Raw genomic sequence first — 16,424 nt, 5'->3', positions numbered from 1 at the left:
TTTGTCATTTTTGCGTCAACTATCTCATTCCTTCACACTATTGATTACTCTTGTTCATTACAAATATTTTTTACTTTTACTTTTCACCTTTTTTTACGCGAAAATATTTCTCACGATTTATATTGTTAATCAAAAATTTTATTACATTTATATTAATCGCATTTCGCGTTAGAAAACTAGTCAGGGATTTCAACAAATCTTAGCGTTACAATCAGACTTAAAGCGGTCAAATGAAATGATCTCAGTTGAGAATTAAAATAAAAAGAAAGATTTTGTGAGATTTCTTATGTCTGTTCAGGATTAAAACATTGATCAACTATTTTCTGCCTTTGAAATAATTAAAAGGCGCTTGTTTCGATCAGTTGGACTTTTTTCTTGATTGTCATTTAACGTTTGATCCCATTGTTACAATGTTTGAACTCATCATCTTCAAGTGTCCATAGTCTTTTCAACTATTAAATTTACTGGCATTTGATTTCCCCAAAAATTATAGTTAAAATACAATCCAACTAATTATATTATATTTTCAATCTGTTGAATAACAAAATAAAATGAATTCTGTTCAAATTGAAATCTTAATTTCCCCATTCTCGATGTGAAGGTTTCTTTCATTATCAATCTCGACTTTTCCAATGTAAATTGATAGTAATTAAGAATATTTGTGTTTGGTAATCATTTAACTTTATAAATCAATTCTCAAACCTGGCAACATAAGTGATACAATGCTATAACTTTTTTCAAGATTTAAAGAATCAATATTTCAATATATTATAGCCCGGAATGAAAACTAATGTTTGGTCAAGAATGGTGCTTTTAGATGGTACCGTTCTTGAAATATCGAGACTCAAAGTTGTTAGGCCAATGGCCAAAATCAAAATAACTGTTGGTTAATTGAAAAAAGTAGTTGATCTATGATATGTACCAACAGTTTTTATGGACTAATAACAAGTTTCAGCTTGCTAACTCTTACGGGCACAGATAGCGATCGGTTCAAGGGAAAATTGAACTTGATCTGTTTTACAGAAACAGAAAATGTTATTTCATAAAATAAGATCATTTTCTGGTTGGTCAGCAAAAGATTAATCTATAGCATAAGTTTTATGAAAAATTCTGCTTCCATAGCTGCACAAAATGCGATCGAAGTTTCAACTTCGACCTCGATTTTCTCAAAAACTATACATCGGATGAATTATTTAATAATACCACAGAACGTAGTTTTTATGTCCCAACAAGCCCCAACAAGTTTCAGCTTATAACTAAAAATTTTGAGTCTTTGGCAGCAGTTTTTGCATTTCATTTGCAAGTTTAACCAGAAAATTGCTTTATTTATCAAGAAATGGGTTTATATGAGTTTTGTTTGTTGAATAAGTTGTTGCTCTTGCATTTAAAACCCAAATTTCATGAACCAAATGGGCTAATGGAAAGTTATCAAGTTGTATTGAATTATTAATCAGTAAAGAATTAAATTGACGAAAGAATGATGATTGTAGGAGCTACCATTCTCGAAATATTGAGGCTAAAAGTTTTAAGACCAATGGCCAAAATCAAGAGAACTATCGATAAATTGAAAAAAGTATTTGACCCATGATGTGTACAAACAATTTATATTGCTGAACTATAAGTTTAAGCTTGCTAAACCTTACGGTGACAGAATGCGGTCGGTTTGAGCGTAAATCGAACTTATCTATTTTACAGAAACAAAAAGTTTTATATCATGTATTAAAGTCCATTTTATGGTTGATCATCAAAAGTTGCATTAAGAAAATGAGTTTCGTCAAAAAATCTGCTTCCGTAATTGTACAAAAGGCAATCGAAGTTTCAACTTTGGACTCGATTTTCTCGAAAACTATTGATCAGAGAAATTCTTAAATCGCAAAAATGGACTCAGTTCTCATGTCACTACAAGTCAACAGAGTCTGAATTTGCAAGAAATTAATTTTCACCCGGTTTTGTCCATTTGTTTCAATTTGTGTCTTTTTAGTAACAACTCTTACATTGTTAGTAAATTATGCATGAATATAAATCTTCGCTCAAATAGCTGATGAATGATATTCATTTTTCGATAAATATATTGAGATCAGGTCAATATAAAGATAATTTTATCGTAAATTAAGGTTTGTTTCAATGGACGAGCTAAAAGTTGATAAAAAGCGCTGGATTATAGTGATCGATATCGATAATATCGCCCAGCCCCACCTCAATGCTTCTCATTTTATAGTTGATCGGATTCATTTATGTTGACTGATTGTTGGTTGATACTTTGGTTTTGATTGGTTCGATTCACGGAAGCTCTGTATATTTTTTATGTGTCAGTGATCACTTGAATGATGGAGAAGATGCTTTCTATGGAGACAACTTTCAAGGTATGGACCAGGAAGAAGGTGACAATGAATATACCGTTTTGCATCTAATTGGTTTAGAAGTCTTTGGAGATGGCGGGTACTTCTACATGTAACGTATTTAAAATTATGCTGTTGATGCTGTGATGATCAAAGGAAATGGTTTATCAAATTTAACACATCCAATGATTCAATGATAATGACGCTATGTAAGAAAAGGCCTCACCTAAAAATCTTTATGAATCTTTATTTTACTTCATTCACTTCTTATGCTTAATGTTATGTTTTTTTATATCACTCTTGTACAATATTTTTCAAGACAACTTTCAAAGTTAGATATAAAAAAAACTCCTCTAAGAAGGTGAATACAGTTTTAAATACATAAATAGGCAACTGTACTTGAACGGAATTGTCTAAGCAATAAGATTTAACTGTGTCTCTCTGGGTGAGGCCTTTTCAAGACGAAGGTGAAGGATGAAAAGAAACGAGGAGGATTCCCTTTTCACTAAAGATGATGAAGAGGAGGCCAAGAAGACAGAGAAGGTTATCCTAACGGAGATTTGGGAGGTTAAATGATGAAAGGTACCAACTAAATAAGAAATGTAAGTTCACTTTCATTTTGATACACATAAAAAAGTGGGTTGACTATTCTCGGCCATGCTTTTCATTGCAGCGTTTTTCCTTTCTCTCATTTTTTGCTTACCTTTCTTTTCATCTAAGATTGGACAACATTTCAGGCCAACTTCCGTCCAAGACATTTCATATTACGGCATATGTCATCCTAAAGGTTACCTGTTGATGGTTCTAAAGAAGGAAGATCAAAAAAAAAGAAAGAGAGAAAAGACCAAACCCGCTATGATGATAATAATGGTAACAGGATCATTGTCTATGCTTTTGGATATTTAGTGCAGTTTTTTTTTGCTCTCCGCTTACTGTTGTTGACAATTTAGGCCTTTATACCCTCAATGGCCTTTTACTTTACCCTTTGGGCTTCTCTAAATTTATCGCTTATTCGGTAATAAATTAACACTTTGACCTTGCCTTCCTGTTGTTCACAGATATTGACCAGCTCTTATTCAATGCTTTTATAAATACTTGGAGGAAAAGGATTTACAACAATGATATATACACCATTTAATAGAATTAATTCAGATAAATGTTATTATATTGAGTTGCTTATTCCTTTATTATTAAATCTATTAGGTTTAAATGTCACTGGAAATTGAATTTACCTCATAATTGTATGTGAAGTGTTAATGGCTTCCTAATGAAATTCATTTTAATAAGCTGAACGAAAAGTTGAAAGCTTAAAATGGGAAAAGAATTAAAAAGATTATATTCATCGGAAAGGTTAAATTTTCAATCGATAAGCTGATTCCTTGTGTCTGTAATATCAACTTGTTGAAAGATCGTCTAATTGTCAATATATTTCAAAGAAAGTTCGCCCTATTTTAACAACAATTATGAGTAAGGTTCAACATAGCTAAGTGTCAAGGCTTGGTCAGGGAATTGCATTGGTGTATTAATAAACTTCATCTATCCATGTCCTCTGGATGAGTTGATGAAGGTAAAAGTGTATATTTTTCAGTGTGATGACAAGATTGTCATTTATTGAAAAACACATACAAGTACATGAAACCTTTTACAGAGCTAGAAGTAGCAACAATAAAAAAAGAAAGAGTAAACTCATCAGTAAAAAGGTATGTATAATAAAAAAGTGAACAGGTAAGTTAAATGTATTTTGTTTGAATGAAAAGCCAGCAGGAGTCAACTGTCATCGTGCCGATGGACTCAGTGAGGGTTCCAATCTATTTGACAAGATGATGTTAACACTGAATAAAAAAGTAAAGGCTTTCACTTTGGATTTTTTAGACTTAAAATTAATTCTCTTCATGTTATCTCTTTGTCATCTTTCCACATCAAATCAATAGACAGGTCATTTAATTTTCTTTGTTTTGTTTTCAAACATTTTTCTTCTCTTTTCTTCATAAACACTCAATAAATGAAGGCTAAATCTCTCCAGGTAAGCGTATAAATTGTGATAACTTTCAATGGTTAAATGTTTAGTCAATTTGATGAGACAACGGCCTTTCCTATTAGTATCAATTGTGATCGAGATCTGTCTGACCCAAAATCAGACATGCATCATCTTCATCTTCAAGATCACTCTCTGAGGGGTTATCTTGATATCTTTCACTATTTTAATATCTTTTCATCTCTTTTTTTGCTTGTCAACATCCAAAGAAATTCATATTAAGTCAGTTGATCTTGTTGATTATCATTGAAACTCTTTGAACCTTGAGTCAATACAATAGTTTTGAAATAACTTTGTCCAACAGAAATTGGTTATAATGAAGAGTTGAAAAGTCTGATGTAAATTGACTGTCACTTATTGTGTTCAATACTGGACATGCGAAAGTTACAATGGTTAAATGTTCAGACTGTTTTCAAAATTAAGGACTTTTTGAAAATAACAAGTTCTAAAATAATTGAAAATTTGAGAGCTTTGTAAAATGGGCATTTTTTGTTCTTTAGAACACTTTAATCGCAAATGAATAACAAAAATGAGCATAATCAAACATCCATTTGGAATTCAAAATAAGATTGATCAAAGTTTTGGACTCGAACGTAACCATCTTCTCCGCCACTGGCGTAACTTTTTCCATCAGGATGGAACGCTAAGGAATTGATAGGACCGAAATGACCTTTAACACGAGCAAACTCTTCTTCGAATATTAAATGGAAGAATCTAGCCTCAAATTTACCAGATCGAGCAGCAGTTGTTGTGACTTCCATAGCTTCTTGACCACCACCTACTACAACATGGTCTCGAATAGGGGAAATGGCGGCTGAATTGACTGGTCGCTCAGTTCGGTAAGTTTTTAAGTGTTCTAAGGTCTCAGTATCAAAGATCTAAATAATGTAGAATAGATGTTGGAATTAAGAAATAGTTCTATTTAGTAATTATCGTGATTTGATGTGTGAAATGAACTTACTTTAGCCGTGGTATCTTTACTTGCAGTAATAAGCATAGTTTCATCGTTATTGTATTGCATATCATTGATTTGTCCACGATGAGCTTCTGGGATTTCTTGAAGTGATGATTTAGTTGTTCTCAGATCCCATTTAATTAAGGTACCATTTTCATGACCGGTAATGATACTTTCATCTAGTGGGCCCCATAAAGCTGCAGTAGGCTTTGAGACACCCATATCAGCGATGGAGAAAACGTATGAATTACCTTTGAATTGGTCTGGATCATTAATGTCAATAATTCGCAATTGTGAAGGAAGGTTCATGGTTTTGTCAGTCGTGAAAAAAATCTGCTTTCCTGAGTTAGAGAAACCAACAACTCGAATACCGTTTTTAGAAGCAAATTTATTTAAAACTTTTCCATATTCTAAATCCCAAAGGTTTAAACTGTTGTCTCCACTACCAGTGACAACTTTAGTTGAGTCCCAATTACAATCAATTGTCCAGACCACACCTGTAAAATGGAATGAAAATAATAAAAAGAGTTAACCAAATATGAATAAAACAATGATAGCTGAGCTCTGTGATCAAATACAAACCAGCATGTCCATCTAATGTACCAAGTCGTTCACCATTGACAGAATACCATACATTGGGATTAGCATCTTTAGCACAACTGAAAAGCAAATCCCCGTCGTGGTTATACTTGATTTGAGTAATAGCTCTTTCATGACCTTGTAACGCTAAAGGTTTCTGAAAAATTAATATTAAAAACAACACAAATTTGAGAAAAAAATCAAGGCAAGTGAAGGGTTTAAATAATCAAACCATATGGAGGCACATGGGAAGTTGATAGGTAGAAATCATAAAATCTTACCATCTTGATAAATTAATTGGGAGTAGAACAGAAATATAGTTGACCCAAGTATCGAATATTAATTAAGAAAATACTGATAATTTATTTAATTTATAATTAAAACACAATAAACAAAATCGTGTTGGCAAAAATAATAACACCGGTGTTGATTTGTGATTCCTCTGATAGATGACACTACATGACGGAACTGTATCGATATATCGATATACAACGTAATTGAATATCAAACGAAAATTGAAGTGAAGGAATCCAATATTAATTTGGTCGGATAGAAACAGTTACTTATCCGGATTTTGGATCCCAAGTGATTTCAATTTAAATTGTTAAATTAATCACATTTCTTGTTAAACTAATCAACGACTTTAAGTAATTTTAGTACTTTAGTAAATGTATTAGCTTCATTGTCAATTTGAAAATCAATGAAATTGATTTATTTTACTGTACGAACATTAAATCTCATAAGATTTTATTGCAATCTGTTTAGATTCGGATCTGAATGAGCCTTGAATGAATATTCGGATCTGTAGCCAACTCTTCTTTAAAGTGTCCAATTAAAATGACAATACTTGTCAACAAAAATCTATGTTCTTAATTTATCATCATTTATTGATTATTAATGTGTGTTCTCATGATTTAGTGTAGAAGTGTTAACAGTTGATCACCTCTAAAACCTTAACATCAAGTTAACCTGTAAACCAGTTGATTATGAAAAGAAACGAAGGTCTTGTACAGAGAAGAGTTACCCAAGGGTGTAATTCAAACACAAATAAGGCTATTAATGAATTAAAGGATGGTAACGATGGTGATGTCGGGAAACAGTCTAAATGTGAAGATGACAATGATGTTGATTCAAAGGATACTAGGTTAACTTTGATGGAGGAAGTATTACTTCTTGGATTGAAAGATAAGGAGGTGAGAATTTGTGTTCATCTGAAAACTGAATCAAGATTCACCCATACATCAATGTAAATGCTATAGATTATCTCACATGATTGCGGTCTATCTCTTGTTCTATATCCTTAATATTGAGTAATACTAGTTCCACTGATGCTTTGCATCAATTTCCCATCTCAATATTATCTTTGCTGCATTGTGTTTTGCTATTTTCTTGCCTGGTATTTTACACGTTTACAATGTCACTTGTTTAATGCACCATGGCTTTGATTTGATTTTCCATTCTTTTCTCATCTTGATTCAATCATCCAATTTCAGGGTTATACGTCATTTTGGAACGATTGTATATCAACTGGTTTGAGAGGATGTATTCTTGTTGAATTAGCTCTCAGAGGTCGAATCGAACTCGAAAAGGCTGGAATGAGACGACGAGGGTTGCTTTCAAGAAAATTAATTGTTAAAAATCCAAATGCAACGGGTGATGTATTGTTAGACGAGGCTTTGAAACACATCAAAGATACACAGCCAGAAACGTTACAGAGCTGGATTGACTATTTAAGTGGTAAGTTGACTATTTCGTTAATCCATATTGTATACATTCCGTGAATCAATAGTGAAATGCTGATTCTGTAGAAGTTCTTTTAGTTTTTTCTATCAGTAAAATAATATTTCTATCTACTTGATTTATAAATTATATTGAATATTCATGAGAAATATAAAACAATTAATAAAATTATCAAGTTTAACCTTTAGTTGACCAGTTCACTTCCAAACTTTCATCTATCAGCTGTGATTCATCAATTCACTCACTGAATTATGCATGGCTACAATTGTTCCCTAAAATGCTGCTTCTCATTTTACACTTTGATCCGATCAATTATTGTTTACTGATTGTTCTATTTTTTTCTCCCAACTAGGTGAAACCTGGAATCCGTTAAGGTTAAAATATCAATTAAAAAATGTTAGAGAACGTATAGCAAAAAACTTAGTTGAAAAGGGAGTTTTAACTACCGAAAAACAAAATTTCCTGTTATTCGATATGACCACTCATCCATTGGTTGATTCCGGAACGAAATCCAAGTTAATAAAAAAAGTTCAAGATGCCGTCCTGAGTAAATGGGTAAACGATCCTCACAGAATGGATAAAAGACTTTTAGCCCTTATCATATTGGCGCATGCATCCGACGTTTTAGAGAATGCTTTTGTTTCTTTATCTGATGATGATTATGAAATTGCTATGAGAAGGGTTCGGGAACTCTTAGACCTGGATATGGAAAGTGAATCAATGAAATCAAACTCTAATGAGACTATGTGGGCTATATTTGCTACATTTGTTAAATAATTTGCAATTTCCAGCTTGCCAACCGTAATTATTTCAACACGTGAGAGTTTATAAAGTTAATTTTGAAGAATAAGCAGATAATGGGGAAAGCAGAGGAAAAGAAATTCGATTGGATATGATAATTTCTGATTCTCATCAATTAATAACACCAAGCACAAGCAGCCTTCAATTATCTCTTTATCTCTATCTTTATCCATTGCCCTTTTCATTCATTATTTTTCCTCTCCTTTCCATTCCCTTCATTCATCCTAAAACTCTTCGAGTTATCAAAGCTCATTGTTCGATCCCACGATTTTCACAAACTCAAGTACATATATAAATATCAAATGCTGCGATCGAGAGCTCAAATTCATCATTCTTCAAGATTTTATATTAAGCTTGTATATTGAAAGTTCCATGCTAATCAAACAAAATGATCCAATATTGTTGACTCCTGGAAGAATCAAAAATCGTCAAGAATGATAAAGAAATATTGTAAGCAAAATGTATCTATTAATATTCTATAGTTAACCAAAATTTATTCAAGTTGTTAAGACGATGAATAATGTATGTTAACGCCAAACAAAAAAGGATCCTCCAAAATTGCGAGAAAATTTTCCTTTTATCGATTTTAACAATTTGCAAAACGCTAAACAAACAATTCACCACCAACAAATTCATCAGAGAGCCATACACAACATTCAGAGTGATTATTAAATTGACTGATTAAAAGTAAAACAATTATAAGTTGCCCACCTTTTCGTTCTTATTTCCACTTCACATTTCTAATCACTCTAAGTCGTGTCACTTTATCATCTATTTCACCATAAAAAGCAAGATGTTTGTTTCATCGGTTTGATCATTAAACTTGTAAAAACACGTTTGTACTCCTTCAAGCCAACAACGAGATTATCTTTGCTTGGAACAATTAAAAATTAGGCAATTCAAGTTAACTGGTAAGTTAAATTTGTCGAGTGAATTCATTAGTTGGTCTGCTGAACAAATAACTAAGAAATTGATTTGAAACAAATGATTTTAATTCAATTTCTCTAATTGTGTTTATTGTTGGATAAACATGTTTAGCGCCATCTGCTTTTTTCAAAACTAACTGCCTTACACTTCTTTTTGGGTGTAAGATGTAAAGTCACACAGCACAATGCGCACAGTCATTTTTAGGAAACCATTTTGTTCTTAGATTTACTTATTTGAAATTCAAGTAATATCTTTTTTTTAAACAATTGTTTAAATATCTGATTTCAATTTATGTGATTGATTGGTTTTAACTATTAAACACTTAGCTCAGATCGTGGTGGATCAATTGTGGTCAATTGTAATAGTGACAATAACGGCCATTCTCTAAATCAAGTTTGTGAACCCCTGATGGAGGAGAACAAAGAAATCTCCAAAGGACCTGGAAACGCTAAGGCTAAAGGAGATACACTTCAAACTAAGAAGATGAAATCAAATGATGAAGTTGACATTCGGTTAATGAGTGGTCGAAAGGTATGTACAATTCGATTTAATTGTCAATGGTGTTATTTAAATGTTCTTAAAGACCGGTTTTCAACTCTCTTTCTGTTCCTTTCTCCCTCTCTTTCTGTCTTTCTCTTTCTTTCTCTTTCTATTGGAAGAGTTGGAGATTATATGATGTATGTCTCATTCCTATATGATGCCATCATATAGGAATGAGAACTTAGTACATTTACCCTATGTTTTATATTTGTATTATTATCTTTTTTTCCCTCCTAGGAATCAAAGAAAGATAAAGGCATTGCAGGAAGTCGCAATAGTAAAAGAAAAAGATCACCTTCGCCACTTGTAGACAAAAAACGTAACCGTGCAAGGCAAACAAAGACTAGAAGTTCAACACCGTCATCTCATTCTAGTGCTAAAAAGAAGCCTCTCAGAGGAGGAGAAGGCGATTCAGATGAATCATTTGAGGACACTGATGCCTGGTCTCCCGAACAAGCGGGTCAAGAAACTCCAGCCTCTAAATCAGCAAATTCAAGAAATTCACTGGCCAACAACGCCTCAAACTCCACAGAGGCAAGCTTGTTAGCAGACGTTGACATTGCTGATCGGGAAGAGAAAAGTGTTACTCCTAGTGAAAATAAAGTGAATAATACAAGTACCGATAAAGCAAAAGTTGGTACCATTTCTCCTAACAATAATTGTGACAAAGTTGTTAAAGAAGAAGATGATGACAATGTTACCGATCAAACTAATTATATTATTGTTCCAAGTTATTCTGCATGGTTCGACTATAATTCAATCCACGCCGTCGAACGAAAGGCTCTTCCTGAATTCTTCAATGGAGCCAATGAATCCAAGACTCCAGAAGTTTACCTTGCCTACCGTAATTTTATGCTTGACACCTATCGTCTTAACCCAACTGAATATTTAACTGTTACTGCTTGTCGGCGTAATTTGGCAGGAGATGTATGTGCGATTATGAGAGTTCATGCTTTTCTTGAACAATGGGGGCTAATCAATTACCAAGTTGATGCTGAATTACGACCGACTCCTATGGGTCCTCCTTCAACGAGTCATTTCAATGTTTGTTTCGATACACCTTCAAATCTACAACCTTCTAATCCTTTACGGGCTCGCCAAGATACTCCGGTCAGTAATTCCTCGTCACAATCTGCAAGTTCTCAAGAAAACAAAGAAAACAAAGAGAACGAAGAGCATAGCTCCAAACCAGAATTGAATGGCAATTTCGGTTTGAGGACTGATCAGTATGAAAAGAAGAATGCATACTTCAAGAACAAGGGTGCAACAAAGATAACCAGAGAATGGGAAGATCAAGAAATACTTTTACTTTTAGAGGCAATTGAAATGTACAAAGATGATTGGAACAAAGTCTGTGAACACGTTAGCAGTCGAACTCAAGAAGAATGCATCCTTAAATTCTTGCGTTTACCCATCGAAGATCCATACTTAGATGAATCTGACGGAGTGTTAGGACCCTTAGCTTACCAACCCATTCCATTCTCTAAATCAGGTAACCCAGTTATGTCAACTGTTGCCTTTTTGGCATCAATGGTAGATCCTCGTGTTGCCGCAGCGGCTGCCAAAGCTGCTATGGAGGAGTTTGAAAAGCTCAAGGATGAAGTGCCTTCTGCTTTGCTTAACGCTCATATCAAGAATGTTGAAAATAACGCTTCAAAAGGCCTTCTTCCAGATTTAGACTTATTTGACTTATCTATGAGCGGCATTGCAGGTACAGACGAAAAAGAGAATCCTGCCAGTAATGTAACAGATGAAGAAAAATCGCGTTCTGATGCAGCAAAAAGATCTAGAAGTGATTCAAAAGATGGAAATAAATCCGGCGTAGATCTTAAAACTGAAAAAGTTAACGGTGTCAGTCATCCCAGTACTGAACAAGGAAAAGAAATCGAAGAAAAATCTAAAGATCTAACCACTGAAGAAAAGGAATCAACCCAAGATAGCGGTAAAGATGTCGAAATGAAAGAAGTTAGTAAAGAAGAAGAAACAAAGGAATCGAGTGAACCAAGTGAACCGAGTGAAAATGCCTCCTCAAGTGATTCGGCTAAAGAAAAGTCGAGCGAAAAGAGCAACATTGAAGAACCTGAGGATAAAGATGCAACTAAAAGTGACATTACCAGCACAGACAAGGAATCTCCTGTCGAAGAAAGTTCTGCCAGAGATGATCAAACGGCTTCCGAAAATAAAGACAAAGATAAACCAACGACTGAAGCAATGGAAGAAGGTACTGATGATAAATCAAATGAAAAAATCTCATCTATTGAAAATAAAAGTTCAACAAAAGATAAGAGCTTAGAGAGGACTAAAACCAAAAATGAAGATAATCAAGAAATTATGAAAGAAAAAGTTGTCAAAGAAGTTCAACTATCAACCGCAGCAGCCGCTGCTCTAAGTGCTGCCGCTGTTAAAGCCAAGCATCTAGCCGCAGTTGAAGAAAGAAAAATTAAATCATTGGTGGCTCTCTTAGTAGAAACTCAAATGAAAAAGTTAGAAATTAAATTAAGGCATTTTGAAGAATTGGAAACCATTATGGACCGAGAGCGTGAAAATGTAAGTTCCTTTTCTTTTTACAACCAACCCTCTCAAATTAGACTTCGGGAGAATAGCTAATAGTTTACTCTGCTGTCAAGTACGCGTATTGCAGATAATCTATTGGGTAAACCAGAAAGTTTTAAACCTCTGACCGTAATCATATTTCAAAATATCAATTATTATGGTAAAAGTTATTATATATATCTAATTGGCACCTAATTTCATAATGAAAGATATTACTTAAGTTACTTGAATTTTGGTTTAATTTAATCATTTTCTTGACACTTTAAACAATCAAATTTAACTGTTGATTTGAATCGAAAAAAATTACCTCCATTCGAGAGCTAGAAATTCATACAATCTCTGGTTAAAATTGGAAAATTCTAACCATTACCAATATTTAATTATTAACAATTAGATAATTTTAACATATGAATTGGTCTTTTGAAATATATTTGAGATCAGAGGTTTAAAACATTTGCTTTGCCTGATATTAGCTTCGGTACTGGGCAAGTTGTTTGGACTACTGTCTAGAAACGCCTAACTTTGAGAGGTTTGCCTGAATTTAGATTTTATTTTTCTATTGCTTTCAAAAGATCACTCTTCTATTATTTTTTCAATTCTGATGTGTTATTATGGTTTATTTTTTCCCATTAGTTGGAGTACCAAAGACAACAATTAATACAAGAACGTCAACAATTCCACTTGGAACAGTTAAAAGCAGCTGAATATCACGCTAGACATAAGGCACAGTCAATGCTTTTGGCGCAACAAGGAAATACATCAGTAACTGAAGAGCCACCTATTAGTCAGCCAAAACAAGCACCATTTTTCCCACCACAACCACCTCCACCACCACCTACAACACCTATTCAACAGCCTCCCCATTCTCAGACTGCAATGACGGCTCAACCAGAGGCTCAGCAGCCACACATCCCTCCGCAACCTCACAATCCTCCTCCACCTCATTCTGCACCTCAACCGCATAATCCACCACAACCATATAATGCGCCTCAACCCTACAATGCACCACAACCATACAACACTCCACAACCCCACAATCCTCCTCCACCTCATTCTGCACCTCAACCCTACAATGCACCACAACCATATAACACTCCACAACCCCACAATCCTCCTCCACCTCATTCTGCACCACAACCGCATAATGCACCACAACCACATAATGCACCTCAACCCTACAATGCACCACAACCATACAACACTCCACAGCCCCACAATCCTCCTCCACCTCATTCTGCACCTCAACCCTACAATGCACCACAACCATACAACACTCCACAACCCCACAATCCTCCTCCACCTCATTCTGCACCTCAACCGCATAATCCACCACAACCACATAATGCACCTCAACCCTACAATGCACCTCAACCCTACAATGCACCACAACCCTACAACACTCCACAACCCCACAATCCTCCTCCACCTCATTCTGCACCTCAACCGCATAATGCACCACAACCACATAATGCACCACAACCACATAATGCACCTCAACCCTACCATACAACACTCCACAACCCCACAAAGACTTCTTTTTGTGATAATTAAACCTAGAAAATAAAAGAAAAATTAAATTTAATGAGTTTAATTCGAGGTATCTTCAATTCAATTCAACTTTTCTGTAAAAAAATATTTCAAAGACATGAAATTAATTTTGAAATATCAAAAATCCTAGACATAATCTAATGGGAAGAAATTGCCTGTAAATCAAGTAAAGTCAATTTGAAATGTAAATTACACATAATAAATTTCAATTATAATAAGAGACATTGAGATTGACGTTGTATTGATAAAAAATAAATTGTTAAAAATCTAGGATATATTATAATGAAATTAAAGCTTCTTCCAATAATCTCTCTAGCCTTGAAATGAAGTATTTGATCTCACTTGTCAGTTGATTAATTTCTTTTGACAATCGATTTTTACAGCAAATATTTTTAATTTTTAAAATTTTTAATTATAACAATCAGATGTATTTCACGAATTTATTCCCTTTCCTTGATCGTTAGTTTCTTCATTGATTCTGCAAATTTGGTAAGATCTTTTTCTTTAATGTATGGAGATGCGACGAATGTGCTTTTTAATCGAGTTTCTTGTTTCTTTTTTGGTAAATTTTCTGACAAATCGTCTTCTCCAGTTCCTGCAAACGTTTCATGGTCGTTCTCTTTATTATTTTCATGGTCATTGTCAGTTTCTACACGAGGAACCATGAGAACCTCTGCTCCTCGAGCTCCTTTGGTGTCGTGATAAATTTTAACGCTCACTGGAGTTACGGAAGTATTACTTCTCATCCAAAATGGTTCCTCGTCTAATTGTTCTTTCAAGAAACATGATGCCTTGTAACATAAATTGGAACAGAATAACTTCCTTTCAGATAGATCATATACTTTGTGTTCAGCTAGTGAGATATGGTAGCGTTGTTTACATGGTTTAGGTAGATTTGCGAAACAAAGTGGATAGCCACAAATATTGACCAAGCTTCTCTCCACATTTACATCTTCATAGTCTTGTTTACACAAGAATTTGCAATGTTCAATTAAACTTGCTTCATCAATCTTTTTATCAACAATTTCCTCTACAATTGAAACAATTTTACGTTTTCCTTCTTTAATCTTTTCAACCTTTCTCCTAGCTTCTTCTCGAGCGGCTCGTCGAATCAGTTCTTTTCTTAGTTTCTCTTCTTTAGCTAAATTTATCTCCTTCTTTGGATTCTCCTTTCCTTTAGATTCATTCACTGTAAGAAATAAAAACAATTAAAGGGTGTCTGTTTTAAAGTGTCTTGAGCACCAAAACTTGAATGAGCCTTATTGGGTCCAGATAAAAAACCCAACAACAAATGGAAACCATTTTAGATAAAAAATAGCCTCAACACCATCTTTAGAAATTAAAATCAATTAAACATTTGAAAAATGAAAAGATTTTGTAAGAAATTAAAAATTTGATATTTGAATTTTTAAATGTTTGATTTCAATTTCTAAAGATGGTGTTGAGGCTATTTTTTATCTAAAATGGTTTCTATTTGTTGTTGGGTTTTTTATCTGGACCCAATAATGCACCCTTTAGCATAATATCAAACGCAAAAAGTAAAACCAATAAAGGAGATAGAAAAAAATCTGTGAATAGATTGAGCCAAACTTCTTAAGCTACCTGAGAGTAAACAAATTAGACCAAGAAGATAATAAATACTCACTCTTTAATAAGTCATAAAAACTGAGCAATCATGAGTCAAATTGTCACAAAGACAGAATCACTGATTAAATAAAAAAACAAGAACCAATCCAGTAGCAACAACTTGATTAACAGTTGGAAAAAACAGCTGTTTAACGCCAAATAGGTGGATCGATTAAGGCGCACAGTTTGAATGTGGATAATTAACAGTTAGGGTTAATTAGAAGCCATTGGTATTAAAATTGGTTTAACATGTAGCAAAAGAATATGAAGCTGATAATTCAAGACTGAATACATGGGAATCAATGGAACAAGAGTTTGGATATCAAATCAACTTGTTAGGAATTAACGTCATTAGTCAACAAAGCTGCAAGCCTAATTAAATTTGACATTTGATTAGAGTGAGAGAGCTTAGAGTCAGCAGTGAATTGAGGATTACTCATTTAGATGCTTTTACATAATCAATAAAAATGTTTATTACGATTTCAAAGATAAAACAACCTTAAAAACGTATCGTATGAGTCGTTAGCAACGCATTGATATACGGTTGGTGGGGTTTCACCACTTTTTTCAATTATCACTGTTACTACACGAATTCGATAACCATCATTTCTCTGAACTAGTTTCATGCAATTTTCCCTAGGATAGGTTAAATAGAAAGAGTAAACAGGTTATTTGAAAACAAAATGCAACAGATATGAAGACATGAAATGATAACAAGATAGGTTTGTGAATTGATTTGAAAAGAGAGGGAGCGAAAGAGAGATAGAGAGAGATTAATTTT

At 33.7% G+C, this 16,424-nt stretch overlaps 4 protein-coding genes across 4 annotated transcripts; 2 read left to right on the top strand and 2 right to left on the bottom strand.

Annotated features, from left to right (window-relative positions):
* Nucleotides 1–4,844: 4,844 nt before the first annotated feature.
* On the bottom strand, nucleotides 4,845–6,332 carry eIF3i (eukaryotic translation initiation factor 3 subunit i). Its single transcript, XM_015930743.2, has 4 exons — nucleotides 6,190–6,332; nucleotides 5,912–6,065; nucleotides 5,336–5,826; nucleotides 4,845–5,252 (listed from the first exon to the last, which is right to left on the bottom strand). The coding sequence occupies exons 1-4, from the start codon at nucleotides 6,190–6,192 to the stop codon at nucleotides 4,914–4,916; spliced, it is 987 nt and encodes a 328-aa protein (XP_015786229.1). The 5' UTR covers nucleotides 6,193–6,332; the 3' UTR covers nucleotides 4,845–4,913.
* Nucleotides 6,333–6,728: 396 nt separating this feature from the next.
* Nucleotides 6,729–9,151, top strand: sau (Golgi phosphoprotein 3 homolog sauron). Its single transcript, XM_015930744.2, has 3 exons — nucleotides 6,729–7,101; nucleotides 7,402–7,645; nucleotides 8,001–9,151. The coding sequence occupies exons 1-3, from the start codon at nucleotides 6,895–6,897 to the stop codon at nucleotides 8,423–8,425; spliced, it is 876 nt and encodes a 291-aa protein (XP_015786230.1). The 5' UTR covers nucleotides 6,729–6,894; the 3' UTR covers nucleotides 8,426–9,151.
* Nucleotides 9,152–9,469: 318 nt separating this feature from the next.
* Nucleotides 9,470–14,060, top strand: LOC107363500 (uncharacterized). Its single transcript, XM_015930733.3, has 3 exons — nucleotides 9,470–9,907; nucleotides 10,154–12,463; nucleotides 13,103–14,060. Exons 1-3 carry the CDS (start codon nucleotides 9,785–9,787, stop codon nucleotides 14,018–14,020), a joined length of 3,351 nt encoding a protein of 1,116 aa, XP_015786219.2. The 5' UTR covers nucleotides 9,470–9,784; the 3' UTR covers nucleotides 14,021–14,060.
* A 142-nt stretch (nucleotides 14,061–14,202) lies between these two features.
* Nucleotides 14,203–15,767, bottom strand: LOC107363506 (putative RNA polymerase II subunit B1 CTD phosphatase RPAP2). Its single transcript, XM_015930741.3, has 2 exons — nucleotides 15,663–15,767; nucleotides 14,203–15,206 (listed from the first exon to the last, which is right to left on the bottom strand). Coding segments are annotated over exons 1-2 (750 nt in total). The 5' UTR covers nucleotides 15,664–15,767; the 3' UTR covers nucleotides 14,203–14,457.
* Between the last annotated feature and the right edge of the window lie 657 nt (nucleotides 15,768–16,424).

This window comes from Tetranychus urticae, chromosome 2 (genome assembly GCF_039701765.1).
Source record: "Tetranychus urticae isolate SD_2017Ah chromosome 2, NJAU_TeUrti_SD_1.0, whole genome shotgun sequence".
Lineage (NCBI taxonomy): Eukaryota > Metazoa > Arthropoda > Arachnida > Trombidiformes > Tetranychidae > Tetranychus > Tetranychus urticae.
The sequence above is the reverse complement of the archived record's forward strand: the minus strand, read 5'-3'. Positions and strand labels throughout refer to the sequence as shown.

Coding starts and splice junctions, on each gene's coding strand:
- sau (XM_015930744.2), top strand. CDS start 6,895: ATGAAAAGAAACGAAGGTCTTGTACAGAGAAGAGTTACCCAAGGGTGT. Junction 7,102..7,401: donor TTGGATTGAAAGATAAGGAG/GTGAGAATTTGT, acceptor ATCCAATTTCAG/GGTTATACGTCATTTTGGAA. Junction 7,646..8,000: donor CTGGATTGACTATTTAAGTG/GTAAGTTGACTA, acceptor TCTCCCAACTAG/GTGAAACCTGGAATCCGTTA.
- eIF3i (XM_015930743.2), bottom strand. Junction 5,827..5,911: donor TACATTAGATGGACATGCTG/GTTTGTATTTGA, acceptor TCCATTTTACAG/GTGTGGTCTGGACAATTGAT. Junction 5,253..5,335: donor GTAAAGATACCACGGCTAAA/GTAAGTTCATTT, acceptor TACATTATTTAG/ATCTTTGATACTGAGACCTT.
- LOC107363500 (XM_015930733.3), top strand. CDS start 9,785: ATGGAGGAGAACAAAGAAATCTCCAAAGGACCTGGAAACGCTAAGGCT. Junction 9,908..10,153: donor GGTTAATGAGTGGTCGAAAG/GTATGTACAATT, acceptor TTTCCCTCCTAG/GAATCAAAGAAAGATAAAGG. Junction 12,464..13,102: donor TGGACCGAGAGCGTGAAAAT/GTAAGTTCCTTT, acceptor TTTTCCCATTAG/TTGGAGTACCAAAGACAACA.